General features: G+C 40.9%; 1 protein-coding gene across 2 annotated transcripts in view; it reads right to left on the bottom strand.

Annotated features, from left to right (window-relative positions):
• Positions 1–14,011, bottom strand: part of dscaml1 (Down syndrome cell adhesion molecule like 1) — a 97,846-nt gene extending 83,835 nt beyond the window's left edge. For both annotated transcript variants that reach the window (XR_013092959.1, XM_004543683.3), the window contains exons 1-2: positions 13,761–14,011; positions 3,112–3,432 (exon numbers count right to left, since the gene is read on the bottom strand). Coding sequence is in view for 1 of the 2 variants with exons in the window: in XM_004543683.3 (XP_004543740.1) it covers positions 3,112–3,432; positions 13,761–13,803 (364 nt within the window). In the remaining variant the exon portion in view is untranslated. The remainder of the gene's footprint in view (positions 1–3,111; positions 3,433–13,760) is intronic.
• Positions 14,012–20,262: the final 6,251 nt, after the last annotated feature.

The following is a 20,262-nucleotide window of genomic DNA, read 5'->3' as shown; positions in this document are numbered from 1 at the left end:
ATGTCCTTTGGGTCTTTTGTTTATTAACAGACAGAGAAAAATGCTAAATTTGCTTTATGAGAAAGTCCCTTGATATTTTTAAGTTTTGAACTGAAGCTAAGGTAATGCTAGGCGGATAGACAGATAGATATACAGTACAGTCATGAAAAAAGGTTTTCTTTTTTGGTCAGAGTTGAATTCAACAAATTATACCATTTATAATATAATATTGAAATTTTTGTTTAGTTAACTGGTGATTCTAAATTGGTTGTCGGTGTGGATGTGCATCTCTCTGTCTTGGGTAGGGTGTACCCTGCATCTCCCCCTACGACCGCTGGGTTAAGCGCCTAACCCTCCAGTAAGTACAGATCAAACTGAAGATGAAACTCAAGTTGCCATGCACACTCCAGTTTAAACATACGTATATCAATAGCCTTTCAGTTGCCTCTGGATATGAGAATGTATCAAACTGTTTTACCAAAAATAGTTGCGTGCAATAGACTGGCGTTACACTCGAGTGAAAAATGCACAGAGAAAACTAGATTTTTCAAAATGAGATACCCAAACAAAAACATATACAGGAAAACAAGCAGCCCACATACTGATTTTCATAAATGTAGAGCTATCCAGACAGGTGCTTGAGCTATTATTGGACCACAATCAGCATGCAAAGAAAAGGGTGAGAAAGAGGGGGAGGGATAAAGAGAGAAAGGGAGATGTGAAGATGTGAAGCGAGAGAGAGAGGGGGAGAATGACGCAGGGGGAAGTGGGAGAGAATTTTTTTAGGGGGGGGGGGGGGGGGTGTCACACTGTGAGCTGTCAGCTGTCATCATTCTCCTGCACCACCTGAGACAGGGCATGCCACACCCTAGCGCTCACGCCTCTGTCGCCCATGGCAACTACAGGATTTTGTGTGAGTGTAACCGAGCCTGTGTGTTGTGTACAACTCTAGGGGTAATGAGGCACACACATGCATGTGAGCTCTGGTTATGGAGCTGTGGAGTTGTGGTTGCCTCAGCATTTAATTGATTAATTGTTGTAATTATTTGGGAGGGAAGGTCATCCCAGCACAGAGACTGGCTGTAAGGTCACTCTCACGCTGAAGGGACTGTCATCCTCTGGGGACCACATATGAGAGTGTTTGTGTTAGTGGTCGCGAGGAAGATGATCCAGCAGCATTTTGGAGAATGATTTTGTTGGTATACGTGTGTGCTAAGGAACTGCTGACTCTCTCTTCAGGTAGAATTGATAAACACAGTCAAAATGCCTCACTGGCTATTAGCATGACCTAAAAATCTACTTTTTTTTCAGGATTTCTTTTCACATCTTTTCATGTGTCTAGCTCACTCCAAAATCTTTCCTGCCAAACACCCTTACAAAGAGCTGGCGACTAAACACCATGAGCCAGCTTGAGGAAAATGGCTGAGCCTGTGTTTCAGTGTGTGTGTGTGTGTGTGTGTCTGTGTTAGCCTGTGTGTGTGTGTAGTTAGGGGACTTTCCAGTTCATGGACAGATGGAGAGACTGGGAGACAGGAGGCTTGCTGGCACGAGCTATTCGCAGGCTGGTGTGCATGTTGGTATGTGTTTGTTTGTGTGTGCGCGTGCATGTGTGGGTCCGTGTTTGTGTACATGCGCATTAACATGCAAACGTGCATATCTATTGTATAAAGTGTGTATCACATGAGGTCATGTGCATGTGTTTTTTACTTTTTGTGGTGTGTGTGTGTGTGTGTGTGTGTGTGTGTGTGTGTGTGTGTGTGTGTGTGTGTGTGTGTGTGTCACCGTGCAAGTGTTAAAAGATCAGTAACACCTTTCCTCGGTGTGTTCAGCACCTCTCTCCAGCTTTGACCTTGGCAGGGAGTGTGGACAGGTCACCAAACCAACTGTCTCTGTGCCTGCATGTGTGTCAGGGCACTCGGAGCTACTTAAGCCCCACCGAGAAAAGTTTTTGGTTTAAAATGACAATATGACTGTGGGCTGTTTGTGTGACCATATTTTCAGATGCTGGCTGTGGCTATGTTGTTTTTGTGATCACTTCAATGTGTGCCAAAAAAAACTGCCTCCAGCTTGGCACTTGGACATTTTTTGGTGAGTATTTAGTGAAGTGAAAATTTTCAGAATGTCCACATAATATTATTTTATTGATAACCTTAGTGGTCTCCAATGGGCCCTCAACAAATTTAAAACATGAAGATCAGTTTTCTTGTCATATTCCAACGCACTGCACTCGACCAGTTTGGTGGCACAAGAATTTGTTTTTCAAAACTTGAAGTACCTCACCTGAAAAAGTTTTGCTACCTCTCTTTTTTTTTGTTACAGAAAATGTATCCAATCACTGAAAGAGTCCAGTAGTGGCTTTCTATAGTAAAGCTAAAAAAAAAAGTCAGTCTAGAAATGAACGAAAAAGTCTTTTTGTTATGATGGTCATAACATGGTCATAACAGTGGACACAAAATACTTCTATCTCCATGTTAGTTTTAATAACGGCAACAACTACCGGGCCAGAAAAGCATGAAAAGGTAAGGTTAGTTAGTTCACCTGCCCTGAACATACATGATATGACAAAAGTTGCACCTCTTAATCTTTGAATAGGAGCTCACTGAATTGAAATGTGGTACTATAATAACATGTCACCATTACAACAAGTCAGTTTGTGAAATTTCTTCCCTCCTAGATATCGCATGATTCTACAAAGTGATATTTTCACAAAGTGGAAGCATTTAGAAACAGCTGCCACTTGGCCATGAGGTCGAAGGTCATGTAAAGTTACAGATCAGGTTTGCCAAGTGTTGAGGTTCCATAGTGTGTAAAAGCTGATACCACTCCACTGACTCAGTAACTGCAGAGCTCCAAACCTTCTTTGGCATTAACATCAGTACAAAAACTGCACACTGGGAGCTTCGTAGCATGACTTTCCATGAGCAGCTGCTGTATGTGTAACATGTAGGTGGACCAGTACTTTTAATGTACATTTAAAACTGACCTTAAATACAATAACACTGACATCAATAATATATTCTAAATACATATAAAGAAGAAAAAAGGTAATAGTCTGCTGGTTTGGTAAGTAAGAAACATAGTAACATTCCTGAATTAAAGTGTCCTTCTGGCCATTCAGTTTTAAGCCCTCACCTGCTTTGATGTGGATGCTGGGGCTTCGAATCTTGCCCGCTTGGTTCTCAGCAGTGCAGAAGTATTCGTTGTCATGGATAATGCTGTTATAGGCGGAGGGGGAGAAAGGGTAGAGCTGGAGGGTGCCGTTGGCATGCACGTGGCGGATATGGGGCACGTCGTAAATGTCGTCTCCGGCAGCCAGGTACCAGCGCAGGACGGCATGGGGGGCGCCACCCGCGGGGCAGGGCAGGGACACCCCCACCGAGCTGGAGAAGGTCACCCGCTGCAGGGAGGCGTTCACAAAGTACAGCCGCGTAGAGACAACATCCTCACTGTTGACTGTTAGGATGAGAGAAGGGGAGACAGAGTTAAATAGCTGATATGTGTCAGATATAGAGACAACATTCACGCCCAATATAGAATGTGCACAATCAAGGACCAAGGAGACTGAATAAAGTTGCATAGCATGATAAACTGCAACAGACAGCCAGTGCATTAATAATGAAATATATAGTATATTAATTGTACTTGTTCACTTTGCAACTTAAACTTTGACTTTAAAAAATTATAATTACAATTATTATGAAAAACTAAGCAGATAGATAGATAGATAGATAGATAGATAGATAGATAGATAGATAGATAGATAGATAGATAGATAGATAGATAGATAGATAGATAGATAGATAGATAGATAGATAGATAGATAGATAGATAGATAGATAGATAGATAGATAGATAGATAGAGGTGCATCGTGAACATCCATGTTACTCTTTCAGGCCTAATGCATTCTAGAGATGTATTTACAATATTTTACAGGTCTGTTAACTAAATCAGTGTGATACAGTCAAACATTAAACATAAACCTACATGCATTTGCATTCAACCTATAAGAAAGCATCTACAGGCTCCTAGGTCACCTTAACTCAAAAAACTTCCTCACTGTCTGCCAAAAGGCAGACATAAATCTCATCCAATACGAAATCCTCTGAGATCTATAATCGAATATGTGTAAACAGGTAGTCCTTTAGAAACATGCCTCTCAACAGGAAAAAAAATGGGTTACATAAGATGACCCCGCCACCACTGTTATCTTTTCTGGAGGGAAAAATGTATAAACATTTGTGGTGTGAAAGCTAAGTGCTGCATATGTGTATGTGTGTGCATTTATGCTGGGTAGCATAGTAATTTGCTGTATATCAATACTTTTGTGGCACAGATGAAGAGTTAAGTTTTCCTAAGGGGAAGCAGACCACCAAATATCCTCTTTCGCACAACGCCCTCGTCAGCTATAAAGCAATGAGGCATCCTTTAAGATCTCTGTTTCTCTGTGTGTTTGTTGGAACTGGGAAGAGGGGTGTAGAGGAGTGTATAGAAGTGCTGAGCTCGGCTTGGCTGGAGGCCAGGGGAAGACGCTATGCCCCAAGCCAGAGTATTTTCTTCTCAGACAATGATACTTAATTAATCCCTTTTCCTGGATTTTGTCAACAATGCCTGGATTAGCCCTGTCTCTTTAATTCTCTGTGTGCTGGGAGAAAATAGGGTGTTAGCTATCAATGGAGATATAAAGACACTATCCAATGTCACTTAGGCTCTAATTTTTACAGATCCTCTATATCAATGGATATCATTAGCAGCCAGCTATAAAATGAAACACAAAGGCTGACTAGCTGCTTTTTTAACATCTGAATGCATGGTAAGAAAAAAAAAGGAAGGGATGTTATAAAGGCTATTTTTGTATCTTTTCTGTCTAGTATAAATAGTAACATGTAATGACATTAATAACATGACATAAATAGGATGGGTCACATGAGAAAAGGCTCAAAAGTAAAATGCAGGGATTAGCCTGAACTGACGTAAGGTGATTTTCACTCTCAATTGTCTGCTGCCTGCCACCTAATGCATCTACCTGCCTTCCTTTCTCTTATCTGAGCGATAACTCCTCCTTTTCTTTCTGTTTCCCATCATTCCTTTTCCCTCTCCAGATACCCCTCAAAAGACATAAACCTTGTCTTTTCCTGCCACATTAAAGAAAGGCGATGTTACGTGATTGAAATCTGTATGCCAGACACAGAGAGTTAAACCCACATAATCTCCTTTCACATTTAACACACACATAGTCTATCCACTCTGTAATCGCACTGCTGTGGGAGGCTGATGTCCGACTTCCCTCTTTTCCATGCGTGTGTGGGTGTGAAGCGGAAGGGAGCCAGGCAGGAGCGCAATATTGTAGACAGGATATGGGTGGCTGGTTGGGGGAAAGGTTCTCAGGTGCAAAGGTGTTCGGATGCAACTGAGTGACCGAGCGTGCATCTCAGTGTGTGGTAAGGTGAAAGGGATAGAGAAAGGTTAATGTTAAATGACTGCCTCCGCTCTTGATGCCAAATTCAACCAACAGCAGAAATCTACGATCACTTGTGCATGTGCAGAGCGTGTGACTGTAAATGTATGTGTGTACAAGCACGGCAGAGAGGAGATAGTCATTGTTGGAGCAGATCCTCTCTTCAAAAATCTGAATTTAGGTCAAGTTCAATCCATGCTACCGTTTGAATCCATGTCAATCACTTTCACAGGCTGCTAGGCTTACTGATCTGCACTTTCAGCACCACGGAGAGCACCACTATGTATTTCTGGGGATAAACACAGAAGTGCTGCCATACTTGGAAAATAAGGAGAAAACTATTAGCAGGTGACACTATTTGGAAGTAAAATATTTTCATGATAAAGTACTAAGTATTGGTTAAAAAGTATTCATAATTACGCAATTGTTCACTATTGCCATCATAAGATTAATGTTGTCCTTCAGCTCACATTAAGTTTACCATAGCCTGCTTTGCGTGTCAGTGCTTTTCTACTTACACGCCTCGCACTTCACAATTGTAGCATAGTTGTCTTTAATCTTAAAGTCTTACCAAATGAACTCAAACAGCATTTGAGTTCATAGCTGCAGGGATGAAGTGATTTTAGTGGAAATGTTTGACAGTATGTGTTGCATATGGACACTATGTGGACAAAAGTACTGAAGAACCTTTACATTATCTCTACAGGAGCTACTCAGCCATGGAAACCCATGCTATAAAGTTCCTCCCCACAGAGCACCACTTTTCAACAACAGGTGCTTACTAAGCAGGACAATCTACTATCCATGAAAAACTCACAACAAAGGTTTGATCTGTCTCCCAAACTCCTGATAACAAGCCAGTTTCAGTGCACATGAAATGTTTACAAAATATTTATATTCTCATTTAAAAGGCAGTGTCCTTAGGAATGTCACTGCTGTTTAAATATTTAATACAAAAATCCCTAAAATGCAAAGACTGTTGGGCTAATTTATATCACCTAAAAAATAGCTTTCTTCTTAAACTTATCAGAATATATCTGTTTGAACACATGAAGGCTATTCCATGCAGGAAATTGCAAGAAAACTGAATATTTTATACAACAGTGTGTATTTCTACTTTCACAGAAAAGAAAAAACTGGCTCTAACCAAAGCCAAGAAAAAGAAGTGTGAGGCTCTGATGCACAGCAAAGCAAGAGAGCAAGTACAACTTGTTCTGAGAATCAAGAAACTCACACATCCTCAAATGTGAGATTCATTGTATAGTACCTGCAAAAAAAAAAAATCAACAGTGAAAGATAACTCTAGGTTTGTGGCCTTGTAGACAGAGGCCATATGAGGCTGGCCACTAAATGGAAAAGATTAGGATGAGTGAATGAATTTGGATCTAAAAATGAGGTGTAGAACAAATAAAAGATGCTGGAACATTGACTGCCATGTAAAACAGTTTTTGTAAAGGCTAAAATAGATCTAAATGACTAGAAGACTATTCCTCCATTTTGAAATGCCACGCCTAACCTTGTCAACACTGTTTGTATAAAGTCTCTAAACTCCTATGACTCCTGTAGTAGAGCTGTTTCACTGAGCTTCACCTCTACACCAACAAATTACAGCTTGGTGGCAGTCAGGAAAAACTCTAGTATTCAAGTTGCTTTAAATATAATAATTCTAAGTGTCATTTGGCATTGCAATAACTTGGTATTGGCAGCAGTGGGCACCAAGAGAGAACAGTCCTGACTGAAAGAAAGCAACAATGCCAGATAAGAGCAGTGGCACTGGTGCGTATCACAAAAAATCAAAGGAGACAAACAGTTTGTGTCCTGCTTCATTTCATTTCATTTTTTTCTTGCTCTTTAGTTTTGTTGTTGTTGTTTTTATTAATATTATTGCCATTTACTTTTGCTTTCAAATATTGGTTATTTTATTTTAAGCACCAAAACTTTGCTGGACTTTCACAAAGATGGTGATATAGAATACAATATGAGTTGGAATCTATAACCTTTCCTTCTGTTCAGTATATTAATTTTACTTATTAATTACTTAATTAATCTGGGGAAGCTAAAGATAGATAGATAGATAGATAGATAGATAGATAGATAGATAGATAGATAGATAGATAGATAGATAGATAGATAGATAGATAGATAGATAGATAGATAGATAGATAGATAGATAGATAGATAGATAGATAGATAGATAGATAGATAGATAGATAGATAGATACCCAAACTGCCAACAGGTATACTCTCATATAGTGGTGGTTTTCTTTGATTGCTGTATTTGAATCATTTCTAAAGGGTCAAAGAGGTAAATATTTCCAAAAAAGGTGCTGCATGAATAAATGAACACATGAAATGAAGCCCTTTAGAGGCATTTATTCCTTTTCAAGACATTTATTAACTTCCCAACTTCTGAGATTTGGTATATGAACACTTATGAGCTTCCTGAACCCTAGGCAGTGAAGCTTTGATACAAGATATCCTGTTCAAGTATAAACCAACCTTAAAAAATCAAAATCATGATGAATCAACAAAGGTGGCTTAATTTTTTTTAAACAACTCACTTAAATTTAGAGGGAAACCTCTTAAAATTAGTAGCATGGGATGAACGGGCTAATTGTTTTATTCTATGGTATAAATCCAGGTCACTGAGTTCACACACATTCATGCGCACGTGCAAAAACACATGAAAGCAAGCCCAGGCCTTCACTGCAAAAATGACAGCCTCCAGCAGAAAAGACCATCAAGATGATAGTGGCAACCAAGGGTCTTATGGCAGTAATGGTTTAAAGCTTAGTACAGAACAGTAAAAACATACACATAATAGCTGCCAAAATGAAGCGTCTGCTTTAAACTTATCAAAAGTAACTCTGTACTGGTCATGGGTATCACACAGATACATTAGACATATGGCGAAGAGCTCTTGTTTGCTGTTGGGCAATAGTAAAGTCTTCCCTGGAGACTTGACCTCTTTAGGATATCTGACAGGTGAGATGTTCAAATTGGACAGGAATTACAGGAATTAATGTGATCTAAACAAATAGCAGTTAGCTGCATTATACTGCACGATCCATGACATACTATATACTAACTTCCAATTCAAAGCTTCAATGAAATGTCAATGAAATGCAGACAACTACTGGAAAACTAAAGAAGAATATCTTTCTATCAAATATTATAACAAACTGTTAATAATTTGTGTAAAGTGACATATAAAAACATGGGGTGCAACAATCTTGCTTTTCCTCTTTATTTGAGTAACATCTAACCTCAGATGTTATCTGAGTCCTTTCACTGCCCCAGGCTCTCTTTTTCTTTTTCCCAAGCAGAGGAATAAGGAGCCAGGAAGCAGCACTCATTCATTCATGAACAGTATTTTGATTTTCTTCTTCAAGCCTCGATGCACTGATTACAATGAAGAAGGTCAAAGTGATTTTGGGTGAAAAATCTTTCCTGCTGGATGAACCCTTCAATATTTTCCTCATTTGTTCTCTCCTTTTGCCCCCTTTTTAAATTCTTACTTTTCTTTTTGTCCATGTATCTCTTTTGATGGTTCTTTTTTACTCCAGTCCATCTCAGCAATAGACTTAAATACATTTTGCACATTCCTTCCATGCTTTTGCAGTTGATATAAAACTGGTGTATGAATATGTATGCTGGAGAAGCCAGAATATTGCCTATGGTGAACCGCTATGCATAATGCAGCCTTTTCTGTCTCGTCTACATTTATTCAGACACACACATTCATACCATCACGTGCACAGAGAAACAGGGCTATAAATTCCTCCTTCTCCCTCCCTCTTTAACTCTTTCTCCCCATAAAACAGACACACGCAGAGTCACATAAATACATTCTTAATTGCAAGTAGATTTTCAATATTGCGATCCATGCAGCACTACAGATAACGGCCCACAAAACCCATTCAGGTCAAATAATAGCCAAAGCAAGTCTTTGCAGTGATAATGCATGCAAAAAGCAAAACATAAAAGACACGATCGTGTTTGATGGAGAGGAGGGTCTCGTTTAGATTAAGATATCTCTCGTTTAGATTATTGCTGCATGGCAATGTGTCAGTATAGTTTTGTGTGCAGTCAGAAAATTAACAGTGTCTCATATAGTTTCATTAAACATTGCAGTTAATAAAAGAAAGAAAAATTCTGGATTGAATATAGGTGGTGTGTGTGTGTGTGTGTGTGTGTGTGTGTGTGTGTGTGCGCGCGCGCGCGCGCGCTGAGGTGCAGGGTGGGGGTGGGGGGTTAAAGGCCCTGCATACAACTTATGCAGTGTCAGTGAAATATTAGGCAGCCATTTCGGTGTTTGAAAATTCACATCTCACACTTCAAAAAGATGATTTCCGCTGTTGAAGCGAGTGTCAGAGTTGTGGTGATGTGTTTTTTTCTCCTCTCCCTCAGACACAGGACCATAAGTTGTCAGTAAGCAGAACACAAGAGAGAGGCGGAGTGAAAGAGAGTTGATTGTTACTATGGACTGTGGTAGTTTCACTGCTATTTTGGGGTTGGGGCTTACTTATGTCCTAAGACATGAGACATGGCTTTCTGTGGGAGAAACGGGCTACCGGACACGACTTTGAGCAACCTGTGTAAGCCGTCAAAGTCGATCTCTGTGTGACTTGTTTACTTAAAAAATACCCTCATCATCCTTAACAGAAAGCAAAGATCACCGAAATCATTTGGATTGGAGTCCAGACCCCAGGTAATGCTGAAACTATGACCTCGCACCAACTTGTCGACGAGGTTCATGTGTTTCAAAGTACACAAAATGGCACAATGTTCAGACTGAATATGAGGCCGAATGGCTCGTTCGGATGGACGTGAGCAGAGCGACATTTGACAGTGAACCAGCCAAATATGACACGCAGTCCTACAGCTTTAAACTGTTGAGCCGTGTGTCTCCGACAACACTTTAAAGTTGTGTAGGCAGAGCCGGGAAAATTAGACGCGGAGCTCTCAAGTGTGACTTGGAAGAATTTAAGTGATATTTGACATGTGCGTCGCAGATAGACTGGAAAGTGAATTCCAGCCATATAATTAAATCCAGTCGGGCCGGACTGCAATAACCTCTGATGTTGTGTTTAGAGGGGTTTAAAAAAAACAGAAGGGGTGCCAAAGGAGAAGGTCACCTTTGAATGTCCTTCATTACCACGATTCTGGAGTAATATATATGTGTGTGTGTGTGTGTGTGTGTGTGTGTGTGTGTGTGTGTGTGTGTGTGTGTGTGTGTGTGTGTGTGTGTGTGTGTGTGTGTGTGAAGAAATCAATCGATAAATTAAAACAGAATAAACAACTCCAGAGATGGCATCTTACTTCTATCAGCCGCTAAGTTTTCCAGTCCAGAAACAATACATCCGAGTCCATCGTGCGGGTGTAGCCGAGAAGCCACCAGAGTCTGACTCATACCGCAATTACAGGGCTCCCCCTCCAAGCACTTCTCCAGTAGTCGGTGACTGTTTTGTTTCCAAATTTGCACACAGCCCCGCGGTGTGCGCACATCAGCGGGTCAGGCCGCTCTCAAGAATATGAAGGTGTCCCAAAGGAAGGCGAGAACACTGACAGGTGATCCTCTAGCAGATACCCAGAGGAGATACCCAAACTACTCTCCATACTTAACTTGTGTCGAAACACTCTTTATATGTCGTACACCAAGTCAGAATGTAAAGACAGTAAAAGTGTGGCATCATTTAATATCACAGCGCTCAGACACAAAGCAGATAGGGACACACTGCATTCGAGTCTCAAGGTTAAGAAAGAGAAACACACACGTTTAAATAAAGTTCTGAAATAATATATAAGTCAACGTGTTTTGTAGCTATGTGGGAGGAACAGCATGATGCAGACGGTTAATTTTACGTGTGTGTTGCAGGAGGCCTGTCGACCAAAACTGGATAAAACCGGAAAGATGTTAATTGATGAAATAATTATAGCAAGAGCTTAGTCCGCGTCCATGTCGATCACTACATGGCGTTTTCCTTGAAAATTGTATAAATACTGATCGAAATTCCTCGAATTCCACTCTGTACCGTGTGCCCCATTTCTAACAGTTCTTTTTAAATGTATTAATTGCAATATGGCTTCCCTTTTCCAGTTTCCCGGGCCATATTATGGCCTGTCAGGCCTGACAGAAGATTCCCCCACAGCCCTCAGCTGTGTTTGTCTCAATCTTATTTCCATAAAATGACAAGCAGCCTCCCAAATCATGACAAAGAAGAATGGCTGTACTCCCCCTCCCTCTTCTGCCTCTGTCCCCCCATCCATCCATCCATCCATCTATCTATCTGTCTATCCCTGTTCTCTCCCCCTGCTCTCCGCACTCATGGGTGCAGGTGTGCTGGGGGGGGGACGCCAAACCAACAGCCAAGAGTGACTGAATGAATGTTTAATTAATGAAAGAAAGAAACGATAAAGTTAAACATCTCGCAAAATATCATAACACATAGCGAATCCTCATAATCATGTTTATAAAAAATAAAAAAGACAAATTGTGTGTCATTCTAGGAGGCGCGGCCGAACCAGCAAAATACGCAGTACTAATGCATATGCATGTATGATAATAGACCTACCCTTTCCCTTATTTTATAAAAATCAAACATATATAAAACACTCAGCGACCCCATAAAACAACAAATCACTGTTGGATCGTGCAAAACGATGGGAACATGGCGTAGGAAAAACAACGGAAAAATTGAAGTTTGTTTTCCACCGCGTTATCTACATCTCTCCCATCTCAAGCACTCTTTCCGCTCCAGTGGCTGTTTGCAGCCCCCAACCCTTCCTCCCCTCCCCTCCACCATACACACAGGCACACACTCACATCTCGTTCAGTCACGGGACAGGGCGATGTACAGTCTGTATAATCGAAATAGACCCTGTAATCCAATTACATATAACAAAAACAGCACAGAAGCCCTCGCCGCAGCTGCAGCCTGAAAGAGGGCACTGCCAAGGCCAATCATGGCGACTGGCATGAGCATGAAACAGGCGCACTGCCCACAGTTATAAAGACATTTTTGCAACTTCTCTCTAATTTGTGAGATTAAAATGGTTTAGAATCACGTGTATTCGGTTACAGACCTGTGCGTAAAGGAACGAAAGAACATTTACTATAAACACTAAACACATTATTTCATTGTGTGGCTTTCATGAAGTGTTTGGAAATTAGTAGACAAACAACAGAAGATTTTTTTTTTAAATTTAAAGGGAAAAATGAATCATTACTTCGTATCTGCAGTATTTAGAGCGAAGCCAATCAGTGAAATCTGGTGCCACAGAAAATGGTGGATGAATAATTAGACCAGGGGTGATAACAACCGAGCCTGCACACGCTGACACTCCTATATTTTGCCAAAGAAAATAAACGGTAAGATATGGCATCGTATTTTAATTATCCAACTGGGGCAAATTATCTGCAAATTAAAGGCCAGTGGTCAATACCCAGTTCACACGTCTATCATAAAACGTATTGACCCTTGTTGCCTCGCACCCGCATCCAATCAGCACACAACGATGTTTATGCAATAGTTCAGTGTTCATTCAAAAAGAAAAACTGAGAAAAAAGATTCTTTAACCTCTAGGGACCCGCTTCTTCCCCGCTCCCATGTCACCTAAGCTCCTTGTGTGCGCATTCTCGCGCACACAAACTCACACCCTATCATCTTATTTGTGCTTCGACGGGACAGCAAAAAAAAAGTCAGTAAATATATTAAACTCCTCTGCCTCCTTGGACTTTTGCGAGTAAACAGTCTACAACTGTGTCCAGCAGCAGCGCTCGAGGTCGCCCCTTTATCCGTGCGCGCGCCTGCAGATCCTTATCAGCCTCTCCTCCTATTCAACAGCCTCCATATTCACGACACCTCCACATATTCATCATGCAAAATGCAAATGCCGTTATCTTTCTCATCTCAACGAAAGGCAGTGTTCACTTCAGAGATCTTTGTGCTTTTTCTTTACTGTCATCCGACGGCAGGGCATGTTGATTTTATTCTCCGATTGAACCAAAATTTTTTTTATCATTTTAATAATATCATCAGATAATCACAGTGAGGACGTGCGATGAATCAGCCATCATGTTCTCTTCCAAAAATCATGGCTGCTCAGGAAAGCATCTTCGCCAAACATAAAAAAAAGTTACAATTCTTCCTCTAACGGCAATTTTGGAGTTTGAGTCATTCGTTTTAGACGTTAATTCGTTTAGTCCAGCACAATTCATCACCCGGACAACGTAACAAACATGCACAGACAACTTCAGCATTGCACTGGTAAGGGGGCAACATGCAGATGAGCAACACTTGAAGAGACACAATTCAAGCCTACCTTCTTGCAAAGAATACAGCAGAAGTAAAGTTACAAGCCACATGCCATTAAAAGCAGTTATATTTCACAGGAATTTTGTGCAGTCCCCAAGAAGAGTGCACGGCGCAGCGGTCGGCCAGGCGAGGCTCCGTGCTGGACTGGTTCTGCTGATGCTCCCCGGCGGTCTCTCCAGCCCTGGTCCCACACTCTCCAGCGCCGAGAAAGAGGCAGCGGAGAAAGTACCGCCTCTGTTCCCTGTATTCTCCTCCCCTCACCGGGACAGGCTGCCGTTGCCCCACCCCCGGTATCCTAATGATGCGCCGTGGTGGAGAGGTGAGCCATAAGTACTAAATGGGGACCAAACGAAAACCACTGGCACCGCTGTATTACGCGCACTGAATAGATTCTTTAATCCGGTGATGGGATGGAGCTCCAAGTGCAAATTTCAAAATTCCCCGACATACAAGTCATTCAAATTTGGTTTTCAGGCAAGGGACTTCAAATAGAAATGAAAATGCTCGTGATTTCCCATGCAAATCAGCCTAAGAATTTCCATGAATCGCTTTTTTTGTCGTTACACTGGTGCACTTAGAAAGTAAAAGTAAATTCTCCACAGGATCAGTTGTGGCATTGGGGAAACAGAAAACTCCATTGGCAAGCGCAAATTCCACACCCGGAGGAGGAAAAAGAGAACAGAGAAGCTGCAGCCTCCATATCCTACTAGAGGAAAGTGGGAATGATGTGCGCTGCGCACCTGCATGTAGCTACCAACAGTGGTGGCGCTGAAGTCACATTTGATACTGAACAGCAGACTGATATTATTCTACACCACACCTCACCACAGCGTTGATGGATATCTCATTAAAAAACAAATCTGTGTACATGCGCCTTTCTCTCACTGTAACACTCAGACACACTGAGGAGCTGCACTTGAAGTTGGTGTTACTGGTTTATGACAACAGGTGTTTCTGAAAGAGGGGTCCAATACTTTCATCTTAACTACAGCTATTAAGCTGGTGTATTTACCAAGTCATTTAAATGGCATGGTAGCAAAAAAAAGTTGTGAAAAAAGTTGTGACCGGGGAATGTTTACCACTGTGTTGCATCACCTCTTCTTTCAACAACAATCTCTAACTGAGGAGACCATCTGACGCAGTTATGAAAGTGAAATGTTTTCACATTCTTGCTTGATGTAGGGCTTCGGTTGCTCAACAGTTTGGGGCCTCTGTGGTATTTTCTTTTCATATTTTTAGCAGTTTTCAGCTGAACAGCTACAGTCAGAGCGGTTCAGCTGTCTGATTCTTTTATTAAGAAGCCAATTTGTTTAGCATTGTCTTAACCTGGATGGATGAATAGCATTTATATAACACTCTACATTCATGGCACCTTTACACATGAGATTATTATCTATACCATGTTTGTGTGTGTGTGTGTGTGTGTGTGTGTGTGTGTGTGTGTGTGTGTGTGTGTGTGTGTGTGTGTGTGTGTGTGTGTGATTTATTGTTACTTTTTCCCTGTAACACTGTAACAATAAAATAGCAGTTTAAAGATACACATGTATTTAAACTGTGGTATTCCAGAGGACCCAGAGAAAATCAACCAGCCACATGGAATCACAGAGGTGATGGTTTATATGTGTATTAAATACTGTTTGTTTAACTGAAGTAAAGTGAAATCTTTAACTCTGAGATCTTATCTCATTTCCTTTTGTATTTGACCAAACATAGACACTATAAAGACACCAACTTTTTGGCCATCAAAAAACTGCACAAAAGTAACTTTAAGTTATTGCAGTAATTAGTCTTAAGGTACAGATTATAACTGTAGAAATACAAAACTGTTTCACTGTCTCTATGTCTCTGACAGGCCTAAAATTCTTGTCCATTTAGTACTGGTTTTTGGCCTTGCTGCTTGCATTCAGTGACTTCTCTGGATTATCTGAATATTTTTATGATAAGTAATGGAAATGATGAAGTGCCAGCATTCATTCCCATTTTATATTAACATGTGTTGTTCTTAAATTGTTCAACTATTTACCCAGGCAGTGATTCACAGAGCATTGTGCCCCTCACCATCTGTATTTGTGAAAGACTCTGGATTTAACCTCACTATTCATGAGACATCGATACCTTCAAATTCAAAAACTGTTTTTTAGAAAAAGGAAAGTTCTTAGTTTCAACATTTGATGTCACCTCTTTCCAATTTTCAGTTGAACACGGGGTTTAAATGATTTGTAAATGATTAACTTCTACTTTTAATTAACATTTTAGCTACACTTTTTGTAAAACAGGGTTGTATTCTGTCATATTAAAATCACAAGTAAAACAGAATTGTTATACATATGCCATAACCAAGTTGAGCAACTGTGTCTCAGGAGGTTGCACTGGTCGTGGGAAGGTGGCTGGTTCAATCCATGGCTCCTCCACACTGTGTGTTAAAGTACGTGTCATTGGGAAAGACACTGAACACAACCACTGCCCCTCAATCTTTTGCTCCAAAGAAAGCTAAAAAATGTTATATAAATGCAGCCCATTTCAAAAATACGATTACCATTGTTCAGCACACTATGACTTCACACTACTTTCACCAGCAGATATGAAAAAGGATAAAGCAGTGTAAGACATTTTGCAGTTACAAAATCATGTTTTGCATAAATTTACACTGAAGCTCAGCACAACCTAAACATACAGCGTCAGAAATTTGGTTGTCCAACTAAATGGATCCTCTGCTGATGTAGTGTCACATGCACTGACTGATTTACTGATAAGTGTTATTCATGTTTTGAACCACATTCTTTAGTTGATATTCTTTAAAAAAATGTTCGAAATAATTTTAGGCCATTATGTATTTAATACTTAAAAAATTCTACCAATATGCATTCTCATACAAGATTTACTTCATCACCTGACTAGTCAGCACAAGCTTGGCTTACTGTTGTTTACCCATTTCAGACCAACCACAGAGGCCCCACTTGAGTCCACTCAGTTGTCCTACTCATCTAACATCAATCACCTTCTACTTGACGTGAAGAACTCCCTTCTAACCTCTGCCATCACTCTTTCTGTGTCTCTCGGTGGTGCAATGTGATGTTCTGAGTGTCTTAACCAAAAGCAGTGCTACTTGTGGAAGCTGAGGAAAGCTGTGGCCTCTCTCCCTCCCACTGAAGAGCCGCTGTAGTGTGGCAGGCAAGGAAGCACACTGTGCCTCCACTCTCTGTTATGTAACAGGTGGAAACACACACCCACGCAACCTGTCTCTCTCTCACACACAGACCCACAAATATGAACACACAAACACCACACAACAAGAAGGAATTTTTGTTGAGAGTGCACAGTGGCACTTTTATTTCATATTCTGTGTATCCCGATATGTCCTTATGTGAGTACATTTTCAGCTTTATGCATTTCGCTAGTTGAACATTTACAGCCTAGAGTGCACTGTGAGTGAGATGGGCTCGCTTGTTGAGAAATCCGACAGCCCTCAGAAAACATGATCTGCCTCTGGATCATGTATTCTGAGCCTCAATACTCCTGCTGTCCTAAACCAGCACCTAACACATTAACACTTCAACTAAGCTTTTTGCACACACGTCTCACCCATCTGCCCTATCCTAACATTTCAAGTCTCCGCCAGGACTTCAAAAGGCAGTGTGGCAAGCTAGTTAAGGGGCTGATGTGAGCTGGCCTGACAACACCAAGCAGGTTATACTGTATGTCAGCCAGTGATCATCATGGAGACTGACAGGCTGAGGCGGGCCAGCCAGGCCAGAGAAAAAGCAAGCAGCTCCCTGACAGCTCTAGTGGCTGTCACTGTGGACAGGATCCAGGACAGGCTGCCACCACACCGCTAAAAACCACAGCAGAATGTGACTCATCTCCATCACTCCTCCATCGCTGCCCGGAGATAGGGAAGAAAATGGGAAGCAAGTGTATTAAGAGAAAGAGAAGAAGAGAGTTTGGGCGAGGAGGGTGGAAGAGAAACAGAGAAGGCTGAGGGAGGGGCAAGGTGCAGACAGAGAGTGAGGCAGATGAGTTAATGTCGATGTTAATGTTAATGTTCAGACAATCACAGCTCCCCTCAGGCCCTGACTACATGCTAGGATCATATTAGCGTTAATGTATCCAGTATTAATGCACAGCCCCTCAGCCCAATGAAACCTTAGAAAGGCTAGAATTAAGAAGGGAAAGGGGTACATGGTATTGCTGCTTAAGCCTGATGCAAGGTCACAGGGATCAAAATGAGCAGAACTGCAGGAAAACAAATGATGGGGTTAAATTATGTTTTGAGGATCAGGGAAAAGCTGCATTTGGTCATTTGTTGATGGGTCAGTTGAAGGAGTTATCCTTTAGAAGAGTGAAAATAGAATCTAAAAATACCAAAACTACAGTTTACATTAAGAGGCAGTTCAGAATATGGTCAAAGTTAACGGGCGTGCTAAAGCAGGATAACTGGATCTGCATGCATTTTTTGTGTGAACAAGCCTCTGCATTAGGCTAATATGAATCACACACCACCATGCTGCAGTACATTAATAGGAAGCTGCCAACCAATGGAGTGTATTTGCCTTAAACCGAGCATGCGTGATTGTTGTAGCAGATGCGTTAAAGTGTATCAGCACATCAGAGGATGTGTGCGTACGTGACCATGTGTCTGCATGACGGGAAAGCACAGGACATAGAATTCTGGCTGCCATCCTACCGTACCGCGCTTGCATTGCTAAGTGTTTGCATGAGTGTGAATGTGCGTGCACGTGTGTGTGTTTTTGCATGCGAGCACATGCGCATGCACAAAATACACCAAGGGGTGCTAATTTATTCAAATGAGCTGGGGAGGATAACGAGACGATAGGGTGCAGGGCGGAGGACGTGTATGTGCTATAAGGGGGGACAACTTCTTTGGCTGGTAGTTCATCTCTTCAGCCCCCACCCCTCATCCACACACTTGTTTTTTTAGGTTTGCAAATGAGACTATTTGCACGGCTGAGACAAGGGAAGGCAAGAAAGATGGTGGGGAAAAAAGGGAGAGACAAATATCGGAGACGTGGAACGTTGCGATTCTGAAGCAGACGGAACGCCTTCAGACAGAAACATACTGTGCCAGGGCGATACCACCACTTTCAAGATGGCTGCCGCTGGAGCTGTCCTCTGTGGGAGCAACCCAGAGACCGACTACTCTTGCTCCATAGCGAGTGACATACAAACACATTTACTAGCTTTGCGTTCCGGAAGCTTAAAAAGAAGGAAATTTGCATAGCTCGGTAAAGGATTAACATCATCATTTGAAAGTGAATACATTAAAGACTTCAGAAAGTCAGCTTTAACAGAGATATTGATCAGAGATATCTAGTGACACCCAGTGGTCACAATTAAAGGTGTTATCATTAGAAGATCATATACTGCTCTATTTCCTGTATAGGCTGCTACCAGCAAACAGTATAGGACCAAACTAGTAAGTGACTCAACCTCAAAATGTTGGTCCACAGATCAATAACATGTGGCTCAGTGATCCATGCTTTTGTTTATGCTTACTGTACAAAAATGTAGTTATTCAAACAGTTTAAAAAGTAGTTACTCTAATTTAAATTGGCAAACTTTAAAGTAGCAAAATTTTAATTATGGCAAACATTAAAGACACTAGTATTCACATACTGCTTTTATAGTTTTACTGACAATTTAAAGCTTGTAAACTACAAGCCACATTTCTCCATTCGCATACATATTCATATGGTAGTTTAATAATTTCAGATACTTTATTTTTCCAAACCACTCAATGTTGAATGCAGCATATTTCCCAAGGACACTTCCGACATGCAGACCAGAGGAACTGGAAATCGAACTACTGACTGATTAGTGGATGACATGCTCTATCTCCTACCCAAAATGTTAAAGTCAAAAATCATATGTTCTAAATTTTCTTCAAAGTGGTCATGCGGTGGATGTTTTTAAATTGACTATTAAATTGCAACAAAGTCACAAACAGAAAACCTTGAAATAGATGGTACAAGTCCATGACTGGTATATAATGATGATTTTGCTTGGCTAATGAAAACCTTGAGGTTGTAGAGTAAATACATAATACATAGAGTGCAGCTGTTAGGCTATCAGGAAACTGGTGAAACTGGTTAACCTAAAAAATAAAAATAAAAAAAACAACCCAACATACTCTAAAACTGTAAATATGAATTTTCACTTAAACATTTGCTGTTTTGGTTTGTTACTTCAGATCATGTCAGCAATAAACTGATGCATAGCACAGAGAGAAAATGAGTGGCAGAGAGACAGTGAAAGAAGACAGAGACAGAAAAATAGATATGGCAAGTGTGCATGTGAGAGCGGGTGTTGGTAAATGTAATGAAGTTTACCTAATACAACATTTACCTGTAAGAAACATATTTGTTGGTATGGTGACTATGTGAGCTTAAGACATGTGCTCACTGCGGCCAACTGGGAAAGAACCATTGAGAGTACTGAGAATATTCTGATAATATTCTGCTTCACTTATTTTCATTCAGATATCAGTGGCA

This window comes from Maylandia zebra, linkage group LG14, assembly GCF_041146795.1.
Source record: "Maylandia zebra isolate NMK-2024a linkage group LG14, Mzebra_GT3a, whole genome shotgun sequence".
Classification (NCBI taxonomy): Eukaryota; Metazoa; Chordata; class Actinopteri; order Cichliformes; family Cichlidae; genus Maylandia; species Maylandia zebra.
This window is presented reverse-complemented; position numbering and strand designations above follow the sequence as displayed.